The sequence below is a fragment of the Silurus aristotelis genome (genome assembly GCF_946808225.1).
Source record: "Silurus aristotelis genome assembly, chromosome: 18".
NCBI lineage: Eukaryota > Metazoa > Chordata > Actinopteri > Siluriformes > Siluridae > Silurus > Silurus aristotelis.
The window spans coordinates 20,430,594-20,456,731 of record NC_139591.1 but is presented as its reverse complement, the minus strand read 5'-3'; the positions used below and the strand labels follow the sequence as shown (position 1 = coordinate 20,456,731).

Here is a 26,138-nt window from a genome sequence, read left to right as displayed (position 1 = left end):
CCCCCCCGAACATCCCAAACAAAAACCACCCCTGCCCAAGCACCACAAGCTTCTTCACCAAGCCACAATTTCATAACAAACTGCACACTTCTGATGCTTATTTACAACACATTTATCACTTCAGTCTTAACGCGAACGCTCCGTCTGATCCACATCACAAGCGCTTCCTAAGTGCCAGCAGCATGACTGATTTAATCAAGAAAATGGAGCATGCAGGATGGGTCCGGATAGAGTCGGGCCAGCTGGAATTACACCACAGCTCTCTCTGTAGAGCAGCACATGAGGCTGTGGGACACCGAATAAACAACCTATTTGTCTTTTGCTGCTTATATAAGAGTGTTTTTACACTTTCGACGTGTCAGAATCGGAGCAAAAGTGATGCCTTTTCCAGACCCTGTACAGATTGATTTGATTTCACACTGCAAGTAATAAAATGAACCAATTACTCAAAAAAACTTGTTAAAAAAAGAGAGGGCTGAAAAAAAGCTTTCAAACTATTTATTCATTGGTCAGAAAAACGGTGCTGGAGACAGAAAAACAAACCTTTTTCCAAGCAAAGCCGACACTAAACAAACAATTAGGAAATTGTGTAAACAGCTGGTTTAAAACTGTAGTGTTTATTTTCTCTCTCTTTTGTTTTTCTTTCGTTTGTTGGTCGTTTTTCTTACTGCAACTGAACTACTATGGCAGGGGTCACTAAAACTACGGCCCGCCCCCACATTTGAAACGGCCCTCTGAACACTGCTAGAGACATTTTTATACAATTTAATTTTAAATATATTTTTTACTCATCATATCTGCATTTGATGATAAAGGCTAACTTTTAAACTAAAATGTCCCTTAGTTATTAAGAGGTACCAATAGTGGAATCACTGGAATTATCGCTAAAAATTCATACCGATAGTTTTTCCAGCTTCCGGTCCGCTGTTATTACAAAAGAGCGGCATCTAGAGTCAAATCACTGACACTACATGCTGTGTTTTTTTTTTTTTTTTTACATGGGACTGCGTGCTGCACGGAGAGCGCTTTAATTATTATTTCTAATTTATTAAATAATATATATTCACATTTATTTTCCTTAGCACATTTTCGAGATCGGTTATCAGCAAGTATGATCCAGCCTAGCTATAGTTATCGGTAAATTCGGTCGACCTCTAGATATTAAAGATCAAACCTACATGCTAGAGCTCAATTCCAACTGCGCGAAATGCCATGAGCATAAAAAAAACTAATCAGGGTTCAAAGTTAAATTTTTTTTTTTTATGAACTTTTTAAGACCATTAAGAAATACCTTTAAGGCCTATATCATGACATAACAAAAAAATAAATCACAAGTTGCTAGCAACTGGTCTTCATAAATAACTAAATAAAATATTTTTAAGTCTAGTATCGCAAAACTTTTACTCCCCAATAGCTGAAAAATAAAATCTGTTTTAGGTCTGAGGTACAATCCGTGAGAGATTCGTGACAATAACAGAAAGCTGATTGGCTGTTGCATGTTGGTCTCATTTAAAGTCATAATACAGTGAATTATATTTGGACTAGCAAAAGAAAGAAATTCAACACCATGGAAACCAACAACTAAAAACCAACATTCTAAAGCATTTCAAAGCGCATTAGAGAGCAGCGTTACAGAGACATCGGGGGAAAAAAAGATATATTTTTAGACTTTAGAACCCCTGAAAACCCTGTGAAGAAAACGATCAGGGAAAGTGTGCATTTTTTTACGTACTTCTCTGGAATTTATGCTTCACTTTCCAAAATTTGTGTACAAATAAATAATAAAAAGGGGTCGATTTTAAAGAAGGGGCAGTGGGCTCACATTTCGCATGTCTCTGACACGCTGCTGATATGGAACGAGATGCTGTTTGTGAAGTTTTCTCGTGCAGGTTTCTCTGTGACGTGGGAACTAGCCTTAATTCTGCTTCACACACTTTCTATTGGAAGTGTTACTGGAATTCATCAAACCTGCTCTTCATATAAACATCACTGAAGTGTTTTACAGTGCAGCTCAGAACATTCAGTAGTTACACCCTTATCTATTGAAGAAACCATATTATATAGAATATAAAACAAATTTTGCTAATGGACTGTTTACTTAAGACAGCCAGGTTTGTATTCATTTACAGCATTTGGCAGACGCCCTTATAAAGAGTGACTTACGATTATCTCATTTAAACATATACACTGAGCAGTTAAGGGCCTTACTCAAGGACACAGCATTTGCAGCTTAGTGGTGATGGGATTTAAACTCCTGTCCCTCTAAACAGTTGACACATAAGGGCCTTGCTCAAGGGCCCAGCAGTGGTCATGTAGTGGTGCAGGGATTTGAACTCACAACCTTCTGATCAGAAGTCCAACATTGTAACCATCGAAGTGTCCCTTCCTATTCATGTTTCACTGCTTTCAGAGTAAACAGGGTGTATGTAAAGTGTGTATAGTTACATTTTCCTGGAAGACGAAGCAGCTCAGTAAAGCCGTGGCCTGTTCCGCAGTCAGATCGTTAAAAAGACCGTTAAACACCATCTCGGTCAGGAGCAGCTCGTCTGCACTGTAACACACACACAGACACACATGATTGAACAGTAATCTGAATAGATCGAATATTTCCCAAAAGTCTATTTTTATACAAATATATATATATTTATAGCACCGTGAATTTTGTGTACCATCACACCCCCAATACATGGTGTCTTATTTAAATAACACTTCCTTCGAATCATCCTGTAATCTAATGACACCATAAATCTGTTTTTTTATATTTAAATATTTACTGGTTCTTTTTCTATAGTCTGCCACCATTGGCCAATTTACCTGCTGATCTCGCAGGCGACCCGCCCTTTCACCTCAATGACATCAGAGGACGTGGCGAACCCGAGACGCCTCAGGACGCGCTTCCGACACTTCAGCTCGTCCATCTGCAGCACTGTGCGCGCTTTCTTCAGCTCCCGCTTCGCCGCCTTGATGTCACCTGCAATCTTCAACAACATGATAGTTTGGTTAATATCCAGTCTCATAGTCGGATATAAGAGGCATGAGATGCAGACGCAAACGCAAACCATCTAAAGGACGAAGGAGAGAAATTTGGAAATACGGTAGTCTGGGTCATGTTCAGAGTGAATATCTACAGACCTACACGTAGACACACGACTCATGTCAAACGTGATCCGTCTTCACGTGGCTCAGATCTGTGCGAGAGCGGCAGTTTTCTAAATCCTATGTTGTGAATTCATCCCAAATAAATAAATAAATAAATAAAACACTTGCTGACTCAATGACATGATCTACTTATAGTTGTTTTTACCCATAAAAGTCTAGAAAAATAGATGGTTTTCTCTGATTGTTTCCTCTGGATTCTGATATTTGTCCCCCCCAACACAATGCTAGACCACCACGTGCCACAATGAGTGTACTTTTCTTCTTTTTTTGTTCACAGAATCCCAACAATCGCTTTTGCTGAGCACAAATATATTTGCTTTTTTTTCCAGCTAAAACCCAGAATCTAGAACACAGTGTCTGTGACGACTCACCACTGCTTTCTTCTCGCAGAGTGTGTAGACCGTGCTGAGGCTGGGGTCGCTGTGGAGTGCGTGCGTGTACATCCTGTGCTCGAAGGCCTCCACCTTTTGGATGACTTTCTTAAGCCCTGAATCTTTAATTCCCATATCGTCAATTGGGTCTAACATGGGAAGACCGTCAGGGAAACGCTTCTGTACCTCCTAGTGTGTGTGTGTGCGCACACGTGTGAGAGAGAAAGCGATTACAATTCAGCTACATACAGAATAAAACATACCACGTACAGAATTTCTTCAGCTGAACACTAGTGTCAGGTTTCCTACACGTATTTCAATTCAAAATTCCACTCAACATTTTTAAAGCCATATTTAACATCTGAAATAATAAACTAAATTCCAACTATAAACACGTGTTCTCTGTGCATTTCAGAATCTGTGATGTTCTCCGTGCATTTAATCGCACGTAGGGGGCGCTGTACTGTCATGGCAACTGATAACTCACAACAGAACAACCAATCACAGCTGAGCAGATCTGGTCTATCTAAATGTGGATCTTTTGATAAAACACAGTTAGGCCGTTATTTTTTCTACGTTTTGGTCTTCCGTCCACACCGAGTCGATTACAGTCGTTTATATTCGACAAAAACATAGATTTTGAAAACGCCCTCCAAAGTGAATACATTTGAAAACCACGATGCGTTTGTAGTCGTCGGTGCGACGTTTCAAAGAGCCGGTAAGTAAATCAACGCCAGGCTGAAATGTCGCAGGTCGGCACGTCGTACGCTTTTGCTCGTACGCAGTACAGGGACGTGGACGTTTCCGTGAGGATGAGCAACTTTTGGGAAACAACTGAAAACAAAAGTGTTTACATTTTTGGAGAGTTTTTAAACTCCTTTTAGACCGTTTTCAAATTTAGATGTAGCCTTTGTTTTGATTTTTTCTTAATTTTATCTTTTTTGAAAGGCAAATAGGGCAATAGTATGAAAACATTTTTTTTTTTAACTCCATGTTCTTTTTTTTTCTTTCTCAAATTCCATACTTGTCTATATATTTTATACTTTTTCAAAATGCGTAGGAACCCCGTAGTGTGCTGTTCAAAGCAGAACTTATTTTCTGGAAGCTACAAACCCTTTAGGGACCCTACACGAATTTTTTTCCTTTCTACTACTGAAGAATATACAGAACATCAGTTTTTCTCTTTTTTTTTTTTATAACTCTCACTTTTTTAATCCTATTAAACAGAACAATTTATAGTTCCCTGTGTGTGTGTTACCTGTATGGATTTAAGCATGCTCTGTCGGTTGTCGTAGGGCCGCAGGTCTTTGGGGATGTAGAGCCGCACAGAGCTGATGGAGGTGAGAAGATTCAGCATGACGGGCACCACCTGATTAAATACAAAAGGATCATAGCGATTAATTGCACCGTACTTTACACTCATTTTACTCATTAGAAAAAAGCAAGAGGGAGAAAAAAATATTTATTACATCAACAAAATATAAACATTTAGACCTAGACTGCTTCTGGAAAGTGTGAGTGTGAGTGTAAGTGTGTGTGTGTGAGTCCTCACCTGCATCTCTCCTTTCTCACTCTGTGCTGCTGGTTTCGCAGCTTCTGTTGCAGCATTTTTTACACTTTCCTTACTGCAGTGTAGTAAAACTTCCACTACATACAGGGGATCCAGATCACCAGTACTGGCCTACATACACACACACACACACACACACACACACATCAGTGAAACATATTTTAGGTTTAGGATTAGTATTTAAAAGCAAACCACGATTATTGTGGGAAACAGTTACGGGTCAAATGTATGTACCAATAATACATTAAATGCTCGTCTCATTATAACAGTTCAAACTTCCCAAAGTTCTGCTTTTCCTTATTAAAAAATAAATCAATAAATCAAGTGCCATTTGTTTAAACGATGAAAAAAGAAGGTATTTGCTTTAGATTTATTGCTGAAACATAAAATCCCTTTGCACTGTGGTTAATTAATAAAGGCAGACAATAAATATTTCACCTCTGCCCATAAAAATGCTGCCTACTGATGCAGCCTCCTTCCAAAAGTAACACACAGAGTGAGGGTGAAGTCTGCAGTATGAGCTGGACACATCTTTAACTTAATAAACAGCACATATGGATAAATGTTTTCTGAGCACCTGAACATTAGTGTCATATACTGATCACTTTATGACCAATATTATATCGGCTGATTATATTCTAATGGGGTCTTTAACAAGCATAAGTATGATGGTCAGGTGTCCATGGACTTCTGGCCACGACGGGAGCCTACCTTGACATTTGCTTTCTTTGAGAAGTTAACGACGACGCCCCAGCCGAACTCCAACTCGTCCTTTTTTACCTGTAAATGTAAGACGTGGAAATGGTGAGTAACAAACGAGGCCAAAGGTCACCCCGACTCCTATAAGGCTGCGTGAAAGGCGATAAGGTACCTTGACCAGGCGGCCAGGCTGCAGAAAAGGCAGGCAGTATTTGGGTTTATGCACATATTCTTCGATCTCTTTGGCCAGTTTGGCTAACTGCTGTCGGATTTTGTAGTAAGTGACCACACTGTCTTCGTTGGGAATTTCGATGCTGTTGTACATCTCCTCCAGCTTCTGCATCTCTGGGAACAACAAAGAGAAATAATATGTAATGCTCAAAAAAAAATAAAAATAAAAAAATAATACAAACAGTAACAGAAACTATGCTAAATATAGAGGACCTGAGGGGAAAAAGTTTGAGAACCGTTTCCCCTTTTCAATTAATTGGTTCTTATTTCCTGGGAATGAGTCAGAAACAGGTAGTTGGAAGGTCAGGTCTTCACAAGGCATTACACATAGGACTGCAAAATTCCAGGAACTTTTTAAGACTGGAAACTTTCCATGGGATTTAACAGGAATATGTGGAAATTATTGGTAATAAACAGGGAATTCCCAAAATTGCAGGTTAGCCTACTGCAGGGCAACTGAGGCCACACCCCCTACAGGCACTGTGCATTCATAAACACTTCATTTCTGTAATCTGCACACAATAATAAAATGACCAAACCAAATGGTTCTGTTTGTATATGATATAAACTGAATCAATTTCCCCGAATTTCTAAATAATTCTTAAAAATTCCCGCTTTTTCCCAAACTCTCCAAATGACGTTCCTACAGAACATTTCCGCCCCTATGTGACCCTAATTCCACACACCTATGGATGTGTTAGGGTGAGCAGGACCGGAGGAAACTGAATAACCCTGAAGGAAACTACATGGATCCAGAAAGAAAATCTCCCACACCACTCTAAGCACAGGATTGAATCGGAGACGAGGAGGGACGAGGAGACGTTGGTTCTACGTTGGTAATATTACCAATGACAAAGTGTGCTATAAAATGGCCCAAGCCATCAGGTATTTAAAAAATTCTGATAAAGAGGGGAGTTGGGGACCATTTCCGATGTGCATATTTATGAGGGAAAAAAAGCATTTAAAACTTTATTTATTTGAAAGAATTAAATAAATGTTTGTATGGCTCTTACTCTCCACTACACCAGGGACAGCTCTGTAATGCTGGAACTGGTAGAAGGACTTCTCGAGCATGTACTCAGGGTTGATCTCCTCCACACGTAGCAAGTTCAGGACCATGTTATAGGTGAGATGGAAGGCGCTGTTCAGAGGGTCAGCAGAACCCTGTTAAAGCGTGAGAAAGAAATATATTTTGCTCGTCGTTTTTAAATAATTGCAGTTTATTATTATAAATATTTGTGAAAATCAACATTTACATTTTTTTAAGTTTTTAATTAAATACCTGCTTTGTTAAATAATGTAAAATAATTTTATAAAAATAAAATATATAAAAGTAAAATTTAATAAATAACATTTATGCAATACACTTATTATATTGATTGTGTTTTAATTTTCTAAATATATGATCTTAACTATTCTACTTATTTCAGCATATTTTTTTTTTTTTTTTAACAAATGTACGAATTTACTTCATTCCCTCCATCCTTCATTTATTCACTCCCTCGAAATGCAGAATTGTCAGGATTTTCTCCTTTTAATCCCTTTTGAAGCTGGACATAAAACGCTAAACAAAACATTCCCCTGGCATTGTTGTCTATGTTTTCAAGTATGTTTTCATATAAAAAAGATTGCATTTGGCACCGAACCAAAACTGTACAGTACAAACAAGTGTATTGTTACACCCTTATAATATTTATAATATTGGTATACAATATCTGTAGGTATTCGCACAGAATTCCACATAAACCATTAAATGCTACTTGATAGTAATACATTTATATTATAGTTATTTTGGTTGAGTGTGTCCAAGTTGTCACGACTTTATGAGCACAGCAAAAGCAGTTACCCATTTCCCCGAATTCAAAACCATTAAAAACTCTTCAATAACACTTTTTCATAATTACACAATCTCCCCAGCAGCGAGACGATTTGTAGCGAGCATGTGCCAGCCGGATATTCAGCCAAGTTGCTTGCGTCAGCTGCTTTGCTCGATTTATAACATCTTTTGCATGTTGCTTCCAGTGGTTCTGTTCTCTGTCTGTTTCTAGAAGCAAGGTCAACAAAAACATGCACAAAAATACCAACCGTGAACTTTTCCACAAGTCGATTGGGGGGAAAACATTTTCTCTAGCTGTGACTTGACACTTGAGTCATGGCATGTGTGGTTTTTTTTTTGTTTTTTTTTTTTTACTGGTCTTTCGAATGCCATGCCAGCACCGATGGGTATTTCTCAAGGCAGGATCATGGTAGGTATGCGGGATGTTACAGCAAACAGAAAGTTTACACGCTTTCAGCTGGGGCAAAAATCAGTAGTTATGAGGTCCTTCATTTTACAATCTATAAATATTCCAGTATCATCTTCTAAGACACATTTTTGGAAAAGTCTACATGCGTGCTTACTGAGGAAAAACACCATGTGTGTTCTGTACTCTCTCGATCCGCTCTAGAGCTAGGAGCAGGCATGAGACTCAAATGTTAAAAATACAAGGGCCGATTAAGTCAAACCAGGACTTTTAATGTTCCAGGTATAAAAACGGATGCAAGCGTGGCAGTACTACATGCAGTGGTAAGTAGCTAGTGTGTCCCATTACTGAAAGGCGGCGCACGTGTCGCGGCCAGACCCAGCTAATCAAGACGCACGTGGATGGAACAGCGTGTGGTGATGAAGTTTCTCGTGAACGAAGGCGTAAAACTCGAGTAGACCAATCTGACATTTTGCAATCTGACTTCAGCTCCAGCATCTCCTTTCCCACCAGCTGGATCAAATAAACCCTTGAAAACCCCCGGAAAAAGAAAAAAAAAATCGTAATTTTAACGAATCGATTTTTTGGCCATCGGGTCCGTCTCAATAAAACAGTGCATGAGCTGTTGAAGTAAAAACAGCTCTCAGAGGTGGCCTTTGATTTTTGGATCTGAAAATCCATAATGGATTGGTTTTGAAAGCAGCGAGACTCCAATCAAAACATTCCGCTAATATGCACATCGTAACTGCACGTGAAATGATTAAACGCGTCTCCGGTGAGAGCCAGCGTCCGGACAGGAAAGAAACATTCAGCCGACAGGCAGCCATCGATCAAACTAAACGTAAAGCTTCAAAAAAATAAAATAAATAATCATAAAAAAAGGGAGACAGTGGACATATGTGGCTGCTGATTCATTTGAGCTGCGCACACACTCGCATAAAAAAAACAGCATGAGGAAAAAAATTTATATACCCATCTCCTGCTCTGGTTTCATCATGAAACGACTGAAGCAAGAAGGAACTGGGATGCGTCCCTATGATAGCTAAGAGACCGAATCTTGACCCAGATACAGTGTACAGATGACGCACTAGCAAGTCAAATCAGCCTCTATAAAAGGAGGGGAAGAGATGGAGCATGGACCATCAGTCCCTTTACCTCATCGAAGAAAATCTCAAATACTTTCACAAATTTATGGTAGAGTTCATTAGGAAATCTATCCCGTCTGGAGCATTCGTTCATCCCAGCGCCTAAGCTTCAGGTTACTGATCAGAAGGTCGGGGTTCGAACCCCAGCGTCGTCATGATGCCACCGTTTGGCCCTTGAGCAAGACCCTTAAACGCTCTCTAGTCTGTTTAAGCACCCTCGGGTTATTTGTACCTTTAACAGCTGCTTCCCCACAGCTGGGCTCATCTTCTCATCAACCATAAAGATGACAATCCCCCTCTCGTCCATCCCTCTCCTCCCGGCTCGGCCAGACATCTGGATGTACTCTCCGGAGCTGATCTGATAAAGATACACAAGATGACATGGTTTTTGACAGAAGAAAATGCTTGATTACACAGTACGGTAAGCTGCTTGTTCTGGAGCAAGCCGATAATGGACATAATGTGAACCCAACACACGAAACCAAAGTCAGTTCCGCCAAACAATCCGTTCATAGCATCACGGCTTCTTTAGCATTTGTGAAGGGAATGTGAACCACCTGTCTGGCAGAGCAAATCTCGACTGAACCGCAAGTCTTCCCACTAACTACAGGTTCATCGACATTTCATCACAAAGCAATTGTCCAATCAGCGGTGCAATGCAGAAAATCACAACTACAGACCGAGACTTTAATAAAACCATGTGAGCTCGACTCGTAACTGGGCGAAGTTTGCAGAAGAACGGCCAGACTGCTTCAAATAACCTTAAATAACCTTTCCATACCCACAGCAACATTTCCACGCTTGAGGCAGATGAGCTTCAGCAGAAGAGCAAACTAGGTTCCACTCTCACTCTTAAGGGAAGCAGTAGCTCAGTAGCTCATGCTACGTCTACACTAATCTGCAAACGTTTAAAAACAGTGTTTCAGTCTAAAACAATCTCAACGTCCAAACCTTCGTTTTTTAACCTTTCCCAAAAGTTGCTCATCCAGAGCTTTGTTGACTGGCAACCAAAAAAACAGGAAGAAAAATATGCGTTTTCCAAACAAAATCATTAGTGTGGACACAGCCTAAGGCTCTGGGTTACTGACCAGAAGGTCGGGGGATCAAGACCCAGTATCGCCAAGCTGCCACTCTTGGGGCCCCTAAGCAAGGCCCTTATGTCTCAATGCGCCATGGGTGCCAGATCATGCGTGACCCTGCGCTCTGACCCCAGCTTCAAAAAGTGTGTTGCATTAATTAAATTTTTTTTCTTTTTAAATACATATTTAAACCAGCGATTTATTGAAAATTGTTTTGAAAATGGAAACGGTTGATGTTCACAAAATGTTAACTTGTGACGTCTAACAAAAAACGAGGTACGTACCGAACAGTGAATTTTGTGTACCGTTCAAACCTAGTTTCCAACTATTCGTGTCAAAGGTTAGCAGAAGCTTAGCATTGATTATAAAAAAGACATTAGTTTCTGCGTTTCATATTCGCCATTTCTGGATCATATTCACGCATACCTTCTTCTTTGCATGATGAGAGGTTTAACCTGCATTTGTGGAGAACATGGCAAACTGTGTTCACAGAAAAGGATTTCTGGAGGTGTTCATGAGCCCATGCAGTGATTTTATTTACAGAATCAGGACCGTTTTAAATGCAGTGTCGCCTGAGGGCCCGAAAATCACGGCCAACCAGTATTAACCCTTGAGCACAAAGATCTTTCCAGATTTCTTGAAACTTTACACCACAAAAACAAATTCTTGGTAGGCTGGTGTTGTAAATGTTGCGTTATGACTACATTGTACTTTGAAGGTCTGTTTAATGGGTTTGTGGTTGAACTCTGCTTCACTGACCAAACAAGTGACGGTAAACCGCACCACCATCAGAACAAAAAATGTCTCGTGTTTAACGTTACCAAATACACCACCACTAACATGTACGTATTTCTCACTGCAGCGACTTTACTCTCCATCCAGCATGTCGAGTTGTGTTCCAGGACCCCCGCACAGACGAGCAAAAAAGTGAAACGAGGTCAGAAGCAAATGCAAATCGGGTCCAAAGTGTTCTCCGAACCGACTCTCGCTCGTCCAGTTGGAAGAGATTTCATGCGCTTAGTCAGAACCATGTGGCTTTCATTAAACTCTTTCCTCACAGATATCGACACAGGAAACGAACGCTGCTCTATTGGCTCAAGCGTTTCACGACGACTCGTCTCGGAGGTGCGAACGTTCGGTAGCTCGTTTAAAAGAAAATTCGAGATGGCACCTTTCTACGGTAGCAGCCTGTTAAACATGTGATGGGTTCTTGCACATTTTGATAGCTTTCGGCTCGCTTTAGCGTTTAAACCTCAACCATCAACGTTACTTCTATAGTAACTACATGGTATACGAGGTGTAACAGTACACAAAAATTCAGGGTTCGGTATGTACCCCGTTTTTTTTTTTTTTTTATGGCTTGGGTCAATTTCGGTGCAATTGGGGGAAGAAATGCAAACCAAAACTGTTTTGCAAAAAAACCTTTTTTTTGTTTGTTTGTTTTTTGTGCAGATTATTATTATTATTATTATTTGTGAACAACGGTTTACATTTTAAAAAATACATTTGCTATGAAATGCCTGCATGGTTAAATATCTAAAAATTCTCATAATCATATTTTAATCATATTTGGTATAAAAATTAAATATAAAAAAATATATAAATCAAATGAATCCAATACACCCTTTTTATTATATCGATCAATTAAATAAAAAAAATAATTATTTAATATAGTCATAATCCATATCACTAAAACGTGGTAAAAAAAAAAGGGCAGTGATTTCTGACCCGAGTGTGACTGCGCTAACAATTTATTTATTTATTTTTTAATACCCCTGCCATTGCTGTTTATGTTTTCAAGTTTAATAATAAAAAGAAAAACAGTGACACTGCGCTCGAAGTGGGGACGAAACAAACTTGTGTCCTGCCATTTAATACATTTGTTAGGGAAATCCGATTTTTAATTTATATAATCAAGACAAATTTAGATTCTAGCATATACCACACTGTTCTGCATCTCATTTAGAGCCTTTAAATCCTGTCGGTTTAAAAAACCCTGAGCAGCCCGGGGATCCAGAGGAGACATGGCAGCAAGTTCGCCTTTCTTACACTTAAATTCACTTCACACAGAGATTCCAGATGTTCTTCACAAAGAGTTTTGGATGGCAGCGTCCGATGAGGCTTGTGCCAAAAATGAGAGGCCAAACGCTTTTCTTTTTTTCTCCCGTAAATTCCAACAGCTCGAGTCATTCAGACAAATGACACGTGGCCGTTCGGAGAGTTACTGACTAAGAAAAATAGTTGCTTTATGAAATCAGATTTGTCGAAACGACACAAAGGACCCTTTATATTTTAAATTGTGTGTGCATCATCTACAACTAATTCCAAAAGAATTAGGAGGCTGTGCAACATGTAAATAAACACTGCAAAGATTTGCAAATCCATATTAAATGTATAAAGTGAGAGGATATACTCTACAATTTTAAAGAAAAAATTTAATTTGATGGCTGCAACAGGTTTTTAAAAAAATGGAACAGGGCCTTGTTTACCACGACGTGATGTCGCACAGTCTGTCCGTATACATCTGGGAACTGAGGAGACCACTTGCTGATGTTTTGGGAGAGAAATGTTCAAAAATCACGGCCATTCAATGTTAACCCTTGTCCCTTAAACACAGACCTTTCCAGAATCTGAAATTGTTCCACAGTTTGTAGACACTGTTTTACAGTTCAGTGAAACTCTGCCCATCTTTAATTTGGAGAGACTCTGCCTTTCAAAGACACTATTTATACTCGATCATTTTACTGACCTGTGGTCAATTAACCTTATCAGCTGCAAAAAGTTTCTCCAACTGTTTAATTTGAAGATCACACTTTTTCCAGACTTTTGTTGCCCCGTCCAAACGTTTAGGAGACATGTTACAGCCATCAAATTCAAAATTACCTTATTTGATCTCTTTGTAGAGAAGAGCATAATCTCTATTATCTCTATATCATTATCACCTCGGTTTACTATTTTATCAGCCCAAATATATATTTTTATTTAATTAAACATAAACGATGGATGTATAATGATACAATACAGTTGTTGATATTGACAGTTTAAATGATTTGCATTTTTGTGGAGACCCAAATGTCCTTACAGTATAAGCGTCTGACAGGTTTGAGACATGTGGCTGATCCATATAAGACAATTTCTTTTAAACTGCATTGTGTGTGTGTGTGTGTGTGTGTGTGTGTGTATATACCCAGCGGAAGTCTTTGCCGTCGAACTTGCGTGCGCTGGTGAAGAGTACAGTGCGAGCAGGCATGTTGATCCCCATAGCAAATGTCTCCGTTGCAAACAAAGCCTGGGAAAAAAAACCCATAAATAAATAAATTGCACTTAAATATTAACAATAAAAGATTGTTCATATTCATGAATAAGCAAATTAATGTGTCTAACCTTCAGAAGTCCCTCAGAAAAGAGAATCTCAATGGTTTCCTTCAGAATGGGCAGCAGTCCGCCATGATGGATCCCGATTCCTCTCTTCAACAGAGGCAGAACATGCTCCACCTAAACACAAACACACACACACACACACAAATATTACCATATCTGAAATACAATACATGGGCAAAGGTTTGTGGACACTTGTCCACAAGATGTATATCTGATGTATATAAAGAACATCCCAAATTTTGTACCAATTTGCTGCTATAGTAACCTCCACTTTTCTGGTCTAATCATCTCCCCAGAAGAGTGGAGGTTGTTATTAGAGCAAAGTGGGACTTAATATTGAATGCGATGCTCCATAAGCACACTTGTGTGTGGGTTTTAACAAACTTGCATGTAAAGAAAGATAGGATTTGCTGGATGAGTGAGGTTTCAGAGAAGTTTCTAGAAATAATGGTCATGTTAAAATGTACATAAACATAAATTTTTTTTTTGTCTAAAATAGGCAGATGACATGTAGCAGCTATATCATTTACATGCCCACATGGTACTAATCCTAAGATACGAGCTAGGAGACCAGAGACTGGGATACCAGTGAAACCAAGGCAACAAGGCCATAATCTAAATTGAAGATTAGACCATATAAACCGTGGGAAAATATCCTGCAAGTGTGACGAGTGGCAAAGTACTGAGAGAAGAGGAGTTTTTGTGTCAATCTTGAATGAAAGTCTTTACCGCCTAACGTTCCTTTCGTAATGTTTGGTTGCTTGGTTTACGAATATCCTGCATTATTGCATCGGACGTGCACACGCACACACAATTCCTTTTCTCTCTCGATGACTTTTCGGAAATTCTCCTCAAACTCACTCAAAGCAGCTGTGTTACAACACAAACCTATTCCCAGCTGAAAGACGGATGAACTTTATATAAAAAAAAAAAAAAAAGGAACGGAACTGATGTTAAAAGCACATTTGAACAAGCTGTTGTGACTCAATCATGCAAGTTGTGTGTTGCAACAACCTGATTGGAGACAGAAGTGTGAGAAGGTCAGGAAAAGGAGAGAAGCGAGAACCCTGAGAGGAAGGAGACTTTTAAAGCTAATTCAGTGCAAGTTTTTTGTTTTATGATAAAGAAAAATCGAGGGTGGATTTTCATGGTTGTTGTATGAAAAAAAAAAAATGCTATCACACACCCATTTTATTTATATATATATATATATATATATATATATATATATATATATATATATATATATATATATATATATATATATATATATATATATATATATATATAAATAAAAATCGGTCTGTAACAGAAAATGTATTTATTTCTGCCTCCTAATGCCAGATTAGTTTATTATTTTGTTCTGCACCGTACACACACGAGCATCACTTTTCAAGAGAAATATCATCGATTAAAAAGAGCATTATTACCATCATAATGACATTTTTCCATAATAATTGCTATTGATATCAAAACATTTACTTAATTATGCATATAGTTGGTGGGTGAAACTAGCACAATTAGGTTATGTTAATAACTAGAAGCTGACTGAACGTGCATTTTATCGATACCGATAGCTTGGATCGTACTTGCCGATAACCGATTAAATCAACCGATAGATTTATAAATGGTTACTGAATGCAGTACTGAATCATGGGCTAAAGGTCATAAATATGCATATATTCATTAATAAATATAAATAAATATAATACAGCATGCTCCGTGCAGCATGCTGTCTCGCATGTAGAATCAAAAAGCGCGTCGCTTCAGTGATTCGCCTCTAGAGGCCGCCCATGTGATGACAGCTGACCGGAAGCCGGAAAAACTATCGGTATGGATTTTTTTGCTTATAAACGATAGTTCCAGCAAGCAACTATTGGTGCAAAGACCTCTATTAATTAGACTAACTAAGGCACATTTTAGTTTGAAAGCCAACCTTTATTATCAAATACAGAAGTGATGAGTAAAACATGTTTAAAAATTAAATATGTCTCTGGCATTGTTCAGAGGGTCGTTCCAAATGTGGGGGGCTGGCCATAGTTTGGAGACCCCTGTAATATAATGACTTTTACAGCATGTAGAAAAGAAAATGCTATTTTAATCCTATTATTTAACTCTTATAAATCCTGCAAGTTCCCATTAAGTGCAACCCAACCTGCCTAATAAAGGAAAAGTCAATGCTGGATATTTTTCAGCTGAAAGGTGTAAATAAATGTACATTTATGGCATTTGACACCATTATCCAGAACGACTTGCATTTATCTTTCATACTCGTACAAGCAGAGCAGCTATGGGTTCAAGGGGCCTTGCTCAGGGGCCCAGGAGGGGGAGATTGGTGTGGCTGGGATTTAAACTCTCAACCTTTTAATCCACAGTCTAAAGACTGGTTCCAGGCCTTAAACACAGTTTCTACGCATGTACTTAAAAAAGACAGTGAGCTTGAGCAAGACGAGACTGAAGACTAGGCAAATTATTTAGTAGTTGTTAAGAGTCTAAAAGGGACCGTGTGCATGAAGTAAGTCCGAACTGTTAAGAGCACGTCCCTCAATCGTGCGTTCGTGTTTATCATCTACAATTTGGTGAATGTCAGCATCGACTCATTATGATTCATTTGTTAAAAAGTAAAACAGAGACATTACAAGCAACAGTCCAAACAGACCTGAATGTGTGTGTATGTGTGTGTCTTCTCACCTGTGGCAACTTTTTATCCTCGTCTGACAAACAGTCAATGGCATTGCTGAAGACCTCATCCACCAGTTTCTTCTCTTCATCTGAAGATACAAAAACAAAATAAAAAAAATGGAGCTGTAACACTTGAGTGCTTCTTACCACTGCGTGTTGCTCTGGGATCCGGTGGGAAACCAATATCCTACCACAGTATATACAAAGTGCTTTTCCTGCTCTTGTGACTATTACTATATTGACTTTTTCCCCCTCTAAATTTCCTGGGAAAGGTTTTATAAAAGCATCACAGGAGAACACAAAGAAAAGTAATCAACAAGTATTTAGTGCCTGCTCTGGTGGAAAACCAGCTCAGTTCTGACTATGAAACCCTGAAACAATAAAACTGTCAGGGTTATGGTGTGGGTTCAAACAAATAAGCTTGGATTATTCCTAAAAAAAAAAGGCTTGTCGCTTGTGCTACCTGTATTGAAGTCGAGTTTGGACACCTGCAGAGCGTATGCCTCACACTCCTTCTTGCTGAAGCTGAAGATGATGACGGGTTGGAAATTCCTCTCCATGATCATCTTCACGATCTTAAAAACGTTGGAAGGACCTGAGATCGAAAAATAATAATAATCTAATTAACAATTATATATTCAGCAATAAAAGTTTATTTATAAGTGTTTGCATTGAAGGGGCAACTTAAATCTGTTTTTACAGCAGACATGAATAGGCGATATTTCAAATGATATGGTAATTATTGTTGCAAAGAGGCCGGTAAATTGCTGGAAACTATCTACGGGAACTTCATCTGGGAAATTTGGGACATATTCCAAGTCAGAAACTTGGAATATGAGAATATGAGACTCTTGGAAGAGAGTCATTTTAATATACCAGCGTAATAATATTTTAATATTGTGTTTTATGTCTTTAAAACATCTCACCCCTGGTTCCTCCTCTTCTTCCTTTAGGGTCCCATTTCCCTCCTCCACCACTCGCTCCAGGGTCTCCAGAATCCCGGAGAACCTGCATGGCAGTGTTGAAGTTGTCCTCCCTGAACTCGCCCTAACACACAGGGGGAATGAGAAAAAGAGAAAGAGCGGGAGATCACACGGTGATGTTCACAACGATATGCTCCATTATTTAACACGGAAAAATAATACGCCGTGGACAAAAGTACTGGGACACCTGACTTTTCCAGCCGTGTGTGGTTCTTCCCAAAACCGTTCCTCACAAAGTCAGAGACACACAACTGTACTGGACATCTCTGGATACAGGAGGCACTTGAACAAGGAGATCCAAACCATGTTTTGGCTTGACAATGCTCCTGTGCACAAAGCCAGCTCCATGAAGATATGCTTTACATGGGTTGGAGTGGAAGATCTCCTCTGACTTCAACCCTATTGAAAACCTTGGGGATGAATTGGAATGCTGACTGCACCCCAGATCTCTTCACCCTACATCAGTACATGACTTTGTTGTTGAATGAGTACAAATCTCCATAAGCACACACCAAAATCTAATCATCTTATAGCCAGGTGCCCACAAACTTTTGTCCTTATAATACATTTAAGTAACAAACGAGATGAAACAACATGACTGAGGTTTTCATTTTAGATATTCTACAGAATAGAAATTTAAATCCAAGGGTCGCTTTGGCAGATTTGGCAACCCCTTCTACTGCTGCAATTCCCAGTGAGCACATGATCGAGATGTCAATACAACCAGGTGAGATATTCGGTCCCTGCTGTCCACTTCCACACATCAGATCGGATGACCTGAGACGCATGACTAGACAATTGGCAAAAGTTTACGGACACCTGCTCATAAGTATGGTATATGCTTTATGAACATCCCATTCCACATTTATTTACAATTTGCCGTTATAAAAACCTCCGCTCTTCTGGAGAGATGTTCTACAAGATTGTGGAGTGGGCTTGTGGAGATTTGCGCTCGGTCTGTGGTGCAGTCAGTGTTTTAATTCATCCCAAAGCGCTGTTCAATAGCAGGAGATCTTTCACGCCAATCCAAAGCATTCAAGTGAACGCGATGTTTCATTATGCCGCATCCACAGACGTCTGATACGAGTGTGTGCCTCCAGCTTTGTGATAGCAGTTTGGAGATTAACCGCATAGGGCAGGAAAGGGCAGGAGTCCCAATACTTTTGGCAACATTGTGCATGTTGAATAAATCTGAGCAAGGCCCATGAGACGTTAACAGGGAAGGCTCTGTAAGAAGACCCACGGTGTTTGAAATACCCTGGGGCAGACTGCTGAGTCATGGGTTTCCTGAATAATTAACAGGAAGGACATCAGGTGTCTGTGGAAACGTATCCACGGTCACATCCGAAAACATTCTCAGCGTTACAGGCGTGACTTGGATGTTTTTACACGAACGTTTTCCAGACCTCACTGACACAACAGACATGTTCAAGAGTTTGCTGATTCTGTTTAAAGTCGTTTAAAGCGTTTCTCAGAAATAAAGCGACTTGTTCAACCGCCACATAATGCAATTAAATGTGCACATCGTAATAATTTCTCGGCACTTTAAACAAATTGCTGAATGCTGCGGTACGTTAATTTCATTAATTGCCTGCATCATCAATTGTTTACATAATATATCAATACATAGATATAAAACGGGTTCTCATCTGAAAAGTCTTAACCCCCCCAAAGCTTCTAGGCATCAGTTCATTAAGTCAGTGGATGCAAAATGTTTAAAGCGGTTGTCATTACATTTTTATAATCAAGCTCAAATAATAATAAATAGCCAATGAAATGTCTATAAAACTTTTTTGTAAACTGCGCAGATGAATCTTAAATAACGGCGAACCAACGATCGACTGGTTCTCTAAATGAGGTGAAGGGTAAATCCCGCCCACCTTCGACTGGCGAGCAAATCAGGATTTCAACTTCCGATCTGGAAACGGACAAACGCCGGCGCATTAAAAGCGTCCGTATCTCGCACACTAACGTTTACATTTGTGCTGTTAAAATTCATAGGTGCCGCACAGAAGTTGTTCAGCTTGGTGCATTTTCAACTAAATAATTCGGTTGTATGGTGTGACGTACATCTGATGGAAATGCAATGTTTCTTTTTCTTTGATTAAAATAAATAAATAAATAAATAAATAGATTGAGAAAAATGCAGGGTTTTGCAAGAAATCCGGTGTCATGCCATTTGTACAAACGCATTTACTGGTTTGCTAATATTAAGAACGATTCATCAAAGGCTCCAAAGCGGCGAAGAGAAAAACTGTAAGCAACAGAGGGGAAAAAAGAAAAAAAAAGCGACTTACGTTCTCATCGACGACAAGGTGAAGTCCGTCGCCTCCTGCTGGGAAGATGTAATGCTGCAGCGGAGTGGGTCTGTAGTCCGTGTACACCACGTGGCATGGCTGCACTCGAAACAAAACAAAAAACAGGTCATTAAAATTAAATTCATGGTCTTGACTGCTTACTGTGGAAGGCAGGAAAAAACCAGCACGAGTGTCTATAAATCTGAGCTCGTTTGGAAGCTTTCCTGTCTTTCAAAACTACCCGAGTAGGTCTTCTTTTTGTCCAACACTCATTTTATTGATTAATAAACACTACAAAATAATAAGTTCAATAACATTTCTTACAAATAACAATAACATTATTAACTACACTGGATGGCCAAAAGCTCCAGGAGGACATGGTGTGAAGTTTGTTCAAGGAATAATATTACTAAATCCACAAAGAGCCTTGACCTCAACCATACTGAACATCTCAGAGTTGAACTGGAACGTCAAACCTGCACCCTTCTTATTTCATGGTCCTGCAGCTGAATGAACACAAATCCAGATGGCGACATTCAAAGATCGAGTGAAAAGCCTTAAAAAAGAGCCTGAGCTTATTATAAAAGCAAAGAGGGAATAAGAGGCGAAGAAGTTAAAAAGCCTCCTGCTAAAACGGCTGTTTCGAGTGGTAAAGGCGTGAGGACCTGTGTGTGAAGGTGACAGATCCACTCGGCGAACTGGCGTGCGTTGGGGATGGTGGCCGACAGAAAGACGTAATGCACGTTATCGGGAAGGAGGATGATGGTCTCCTCCCAGACAACACCACGTTCTGCAAATAAAAAATAAACAAATGAGATTTTTTTTATAAAAGCATTCCAAGGAAGCGCAATTCTGCGAAAAAAGGAACAATGGAAGAATGTGAACCCGTTTAATTTTAGTCTGAATTAATTGAAAACCCAAAAAAATAAAAAACCTGATATCTTTAAATCACACATTAATTGACAGCATTAGGGAGAAGATAATCGCCATTAGTCATGATCACGGACCTGAATCTCTCATGTAATGGATCTCGTCAAATATGACCCAGGCCACCTCACGCATGACCTCTGACCCCCGGTACAACATGCTCCTCAGAATCTGGAACGAATCACAGGAGAAATAAGTTTATTCTGTTCACATGGACAGAAATTCAGTAGCTCAGCTATTAGCCTGTGTGTAATAAAGTGTGAGTGAGTTAGTGAGAGAGCGAGAGAGCGAGAGAGAGAGCGAGAGAGCGAGAGAGAGAGAGAGGTGTGTGTACCTCAGTAGTCATGACGAGGCAGGAGGCAGTGGGGTTAATAGTCACGTCTCCAGTCATCAGTCCCACATCCTGGAACTCTTCGTACATTTCTCTGTATTTCTGATTACTCAGAGCTTTAATGGGGCTGGTGAAGATCACTCGCTGCTTCTCCCTCAGAGCCAGAGCAATGGCATACCTACACATACACAAACACACACACACACGCACACGCGGTAAGTAATACGCTACAAGGACATAGGTTTGCGGACACCTGACCATAAGATTCGATGTGCGTTTTGAGCTTCCCGTTCCACATTTAGTCGTATATTATCACATTATGTCTGGTCTTTCTACCTATCTAGCTATAACTGCCCTTCTGTCCATGTCTGTCTCTCTATCCTTCTGTGCCAGTGTAATTTCCTTCTGTCACTTTCTCTCCATCTGTCCTTCCCTTCTCTCTGTTTTTCTATCTTTGTCCTTTCCTTCTGTCTGTCTCTTTCTCTCCATCTATGTCCGTCTCCTTCTCTTTATCCCCGTCTTTTCCTTCTGTCGGTCTTTATCCCCGTCTTTTCCTTCTGTCGGTCTTTATCCCCGTCTTTCCCTTCTGTCTCTGTCTGTCTCTCTCTCTCCCCCTCTCTTTTCTTCCCTTCTGTCTCTCTCTTTCCATCTCTTTCCTTCCCTTCTGTCTCTCTCTCTCTCCCATCTCTTTCCTTCCCTTCTCTCTCTCTCTCTCTCTCTCTCTCTCTCTCTCTCTCTCTCTCTCTCTTCCCCATCTCTTTCCTTCCCTTCTGTCTGTCTCCCCCCCCCATCTCTTTCCTTCCCTTCTGTCTCTCTCTCTCTCTCCCATCTCTTTCCTTCCCTTCTCTCTCTCTCTCTTCCCCATCTCTTTCCTTCCCTTCTGTCTGTCTCCCCCCCCATCTCTTTCCTTCCCTTCTGTCCCCCCCCATCTCTTTTCTTCTCTTCTCTTCTCTCTCTCTCTCTCTCTCTCTCTCTCTCTCTCTCTCTCTCTCTCTCTCTCTCTCTCTCTCTCTCTCTCTCTCTCTCTCTCTCCCCCCCCATCTCTTTCCTTCCCTTCTGTCTCCCCCCCATCTCTTTCCTTCCCTTCTGTCTGTCTCTCTCTCTCCCCCCCATGTCTTTCCTTCCCTTCTGTCCCCCCCCCATCTCTTTCCTTCCCTTCTGTCTCTCTCTCTCTCCCATCTCTTTCCTTCCCTTCTGTCTCTCTCTCTCTCCCATCTCTCTCTCTCTCCCATCTCTTTCCTTCCCTTCTGTCTCTCTCTCTCTCTCCCATCTCTTTCCTTCCCTTCTGTCTCCCCCCCCCATATCTTTCCTTCTCTTCTGTCTCTCTCTCCCTCTCCCCCCCAACCATCTCTTTCCTTTTCTTCTGTCTCTCTCTCTCCCATCTCTTTCCTTCCCTTCTGTCTCTCTCTCTTTCCCCCCCCATCTCTTTCCTTCCCTTCTGTCTCCTTCTCTTTATCTCCGCCCTTCCCTTCTGTCTGTCTGTCTTTATCTCAGTCCTTTCCTCCTGCCTCTGTCCTTCTGTCTTCTATCTGTCTCTCTATATCGGTCCTTTTGTCTGTCTCTCTCTTTCTCCCTCCTTCTGTCATATGTATTTGTTTGTATAAAGAGTAAAAGCTTAAATAAAAACATGTTTTCGACTCACTCTGCGCACACGGTTTTCCCGGCGGAGGTGTGGGCCGAGACGAGGACAGACTGGTTGTTGTCAATGCACAGAATGGCCTCGCGCTGAAACGGGTCAAGAATAAACGGGTATTCCTGCAGACAGAGAGGTAAAAAAAAAAAAAAAAAAAAAAAACGATAAAACACGTAATATATATTAACCACAATTATAAGACACACAACACACCGAGACAATGAACACACACATTATTATTATTATTATTATTATAACGTTATGGAAGCTTTAATAAACTGATGACTGAACAGTAGTCTGTTACCTTGGCTGCTTTTCCCACTCGTGATTTCAGTTGGGTGTATTCCTGATCAGCCGGCAGCGCCACCTTCAGGACAAAATGGAAGATTAAAAAAAAAAAAAAAAAAGCAACACTAAAAAATACGGTACACACACCGTAATTATCGAACACTTCTTTAAACAAAAACTTCTCTTGTCTGGTTACCTCATGTGTGCAGCCTTCCACTGTCTCAACCTGCTCCACTTTCACTTTAGGCATCAAGTCTGCAAGACTGCAAGAAACACACCATCGTTTTTAAATTTTATCCAGTATCTATTTTAAAAACAACCGGTTGATTAATCTGTTATGGGCAAAGTACGATACAACCGAGCGATCGCTAAACTCCACTATCGGTCAAAATCTACTAATTATAATATTCAGGATCCTTTAAATTCAGTGAAAATAAATGTATTTCATGCAGCAGGTAGTTTTGTGGTATCTTCTGCTCATTGACGTTGTCCGCTGAAGCACCATGGTGCTGGAGGAACGCCGTTTTGTTTCACTGTTTGGTTGGAAATGACAAAAGCGTACGTGAGCTGCCGAGTGCCTTTATACGTCTAATACACAACAATAATACGTGATGTAACGTGCGCTTACTTGATCTCCTCTGATAACATCGAGTCCAGTTTGGCCTTTTTCCCGAATGAGACCTCGTCAGCGCCATCGTTTTCTGCCTCTCGTTTCGTTTTTGCCCCGGGCGAGGATTCGGTCTTTTCTCTGCTGTGGGTTTCAGCTGTTTTCCTGAAACATGGAGAAAAGAGAAAAAGTTCCCATGAGCAAGTAACAGTGACAGACTGCATCCAATTATGGAAGAAATCTATCTATCAAACCATCTCTCACACCTTCTGTCTCCCTCTCTCTATCCTTCCAATAATGTCGGTCATTCTTTCACATTGTCTCTCTTTATTCATCTTTAACTGTCCTTCTGTCTGTTTCTCTCTGTGCTATCTTTCTATTTATCACTCTCCATCTTTCTGTCCGTCTCTCTATCCTTCTGTCCATGGCTGACTCTCTCTCCTTCTCTGTCTGTCTCTCTCTTTGTCTCCCTATCTATGTCCTACTCCTTATCCTTTTTGTATCCCCTGCTCTTTGTCCTACTGTTTGCCTCTCTATCCCTCCATCCTACTGTTTGTCTCTCTCAATCTCTGTCCTACTCTAGCTATCCTACTATCTCTCTCTTTTTGTCTGTCTGTCTGTCTCCTTCTCTCTCTCTATCCTACTGTTTCGCTCTCTCTCTCTCTGTCCTACTGTTTGTCTGTCTGTCTGTCTCTCTCTCTCTCCCCTAGTGTCTCTCTCTCCCACTGTCTATGTCTGTCCTACTGTTTGTCTCTCTGTCTCTCCCCTACTGTGTCATTCTCTCTCTCTCTCTCTCTCTCTCTCTCTCTCTCTCTCTCTCTCTCTGTCCTACTGTTTGTCTGTCTGTCTCTCTCTCCTACTGTCTCTCTCTCTCCCACTGTCTATGTCTGTCCTACTGTTTGTCTCTCTGTCTCTGTCCTACTGTTTGTCTGTCTTTCTCTCTCTCTCTCTCTCCCACTGTCCCTCTCTCTCTGTGTGTGTGTGTGTGTCCGTCTGTCTCTCTGTGTGTCCGTCTGTCTCTCTGTGTGTCCGTCTGTCTCTCTCTCTGTGTGTCTGTCTGTCTCTGTCTCTCTCCCTGTGTGTCTGTCTCTGTCTCTCTCCCTGTGTGTCTGTCTCTGTCTCTCTCCCTGTGTGTCTGTCTCTGTCTCTCTCCCTGTGTGTCTGTCTCTGTCTCTCTCCCTGTGTGTCTGTCTCTGTCTGTCTGTCTGTCTGTCTCTGTCCCCCCATTAGCTGCTCCACACCAGGAGTAGGAAGGTTGCCATGCTAGTAAGCTAACGCACGCGCTCCCCAGTTCAGTAGAGAGACAGAGGAATAAAGCGGAAGTGCTGCTCTGGAGTTTACACTTAAAGGAAATTTAACTCACGCGCTCCGAGTCTCGGCTTTAGAACTGGGTTTTTTAGTTGCAGTTGTTTGCTCGTCGTCGAACACGCTGAATAAATCATCACCAAAGGAGTCCGCCATCTTTCCTCCTGCAGGAGACACACATCCCACAGTGCACCGCGGGACAGGGGGTGAAGAAAAAACCCGAACTTTGTGGATCCGGAAATATTCAGAAGAATTAAACCACTTAATAATAAGAGTCCTCCTTCTCCATTATAAAAACCAATTTATAATTGTAGGGATTTTTATTATTATTATTATTATTCCTCAAAATTATATCCTTGCAATCCTTGGGTCAAAACAAAGAAAATGCTTTATGATGGATTCGCTCTACGAAGTCCCGTTTTTCCGCAAAATTGAGTTACGTCCAAAACCCTAATTTGCGAGCGAGTCCTAGTAAGTCCCCTTCGCTCGATCAGAACCAAACCAGTGCAGAAATGGTTCCTGGGCTGTGACAATTAATAATTATTTATAAAAGTTTAACTTCAGACTCATCGTTGCAAAAAGTCCCCACAACATTCAAAATAGGCAGGACTATAACTCATGATTGGTGAAAATCTTCACCAAACCTGGTACACGTGTGTATGAGCCCAATCTTTAGTCAAGTAAAAAACAAGTAATGAAAAGAAAAAACGTTTATAAAAAATACGCAACCGTTAGTTTAATCGCCCTGACACCTGCCATGCAGTGTCTCTGTACAATGTCACAAAGTTTTATGAGGACCTTCGAAAAAAACATGGAAGACATCGGCCAAGGAAATTCGAGCACCAATTACACAATGTTACCGGGCAATATGAATGAAACTCGGTGGGCATGTTGGACCCATGGCACTAGTGTATAAATTTATACTTTACAATCAGAGCTGTTCCCAGTAAACCAGTTACCGAAAATGTACAATAACACTGATTTAAAGGTGTACAATATTACACATGTATATGCTTGGAAGGTGTAACTACTTATTGGAGGTCTTTTTTTCTTTTGTATTTATTTACTGTAATGTATATACTTTAATTATGTCTATATATATATATATATATATATATATATATATATATATATATATATATATATATATTTGCATATTTCTTTTTCTTTGCTGCTGTAACATAGAAATTTCCCCACTGTGGGACGA

The 26,138-nt window shown here is 40.3% G+C and overlaps 1 protein-coding gene across 1 annotated transcript in view; it reads right to left on the bottom strand.

Moving 5' to 3' along the window:
• Positions 1 to 25,147, bottom strand: part of mtrex (Mtr4 exosome RNA helicase) — a 30,850-nt gene extending 5,703 nt beyond the window's left edge. The window contains exons 1-23 of the mRNA XM_083568693.1: positions 24,990 to 25,147; positions 23,648 to 23,791; positions 23,216 to 23,282; positions 23,036 to 23,098; positions 22,741 to 22,853; positions 21,102 to 21,276; positions 20,848 to 20,938; positions 20,506 to 20,630; positions 19,841 to 19,939; positions 17,487 to 17,607; positions 17,024 to 17,155; positions 16,570 to 16,649; positions 13,882 to 13,992; positions 13,685 to 13,786; positions 9,651 to 9,776; positions 7,044 to 7,194; positions 5,972 to 6,144; positions 5,812 to 5,880; positions 5,083 to 5,211; positions 4,789 to 4,899; positions 3,531 to 3,719; positions 2,815 to 2,978; positions 2,446 to 2,551 (exon numbers count right to left, since the gene is read on the bottom strand). Of these exons, the coding sequence (XP_083424819.1) occupies positions 2,446 to 2,551; positions 2,815 to 2,978; positions 3,531 to 3,719; positions 4,789 to 4,899; positions 5,083 to 5,211; positions 5,812 to 5,880; positions 5,972 to 6,144; positions 7,044 to 7,194; positions 9,651 to 9,776; positions 13,685 to 13,786; positions 13,882 to 13,992; positions 16,570 to 16,649; positions 17,024 to 17,155; positions 17,487 to 17,607; positions 19,841 to 19,939; positions 20,506 to 20,630; positions 20,848 to 20,938; positions 21,102 to 21,276; positions 22,741 to 22,853; positions 23,036 to 23,098; positions 23,216 to 23,282; positions 23,648 to 23,791; positions 24,990 to 25,087 (2,739 nt within the window). The 5' untranslated portion in view covers positions 25,088 to 25,147. The remainder of the gene's footprint in view (positions 1 to 2,445; positions 2,552 to 2,814; positions 2,979 to 3,530; positions 3,720 to 4,788; positions 4,900 to 5,082; positions 5,212 to 5,811; positions 5,881 to 5,971; positions 6,145 to 7,043; positions 7,195 to 9,650; positions 9,777 to 13,684; positions 13,787 to 13,881; positions 13,993 to 16,569; positions 16,650 to 17,023; positions 17,156 to 17,486; positions 17,608 to 19,840; positions 19,940 to 20,505; positions 20,631 to 20,847; positions 20,939 to 21,101; positions 21,277 to 22,740; positions 22,854 to 23,035; positions 23,099 to 23,215; positions 23,283 to 23,647; positions 23,792 to 24,989) is intronic.
• Positions 25,148 to 26,138: the final 991 nt, after the last annotated feature.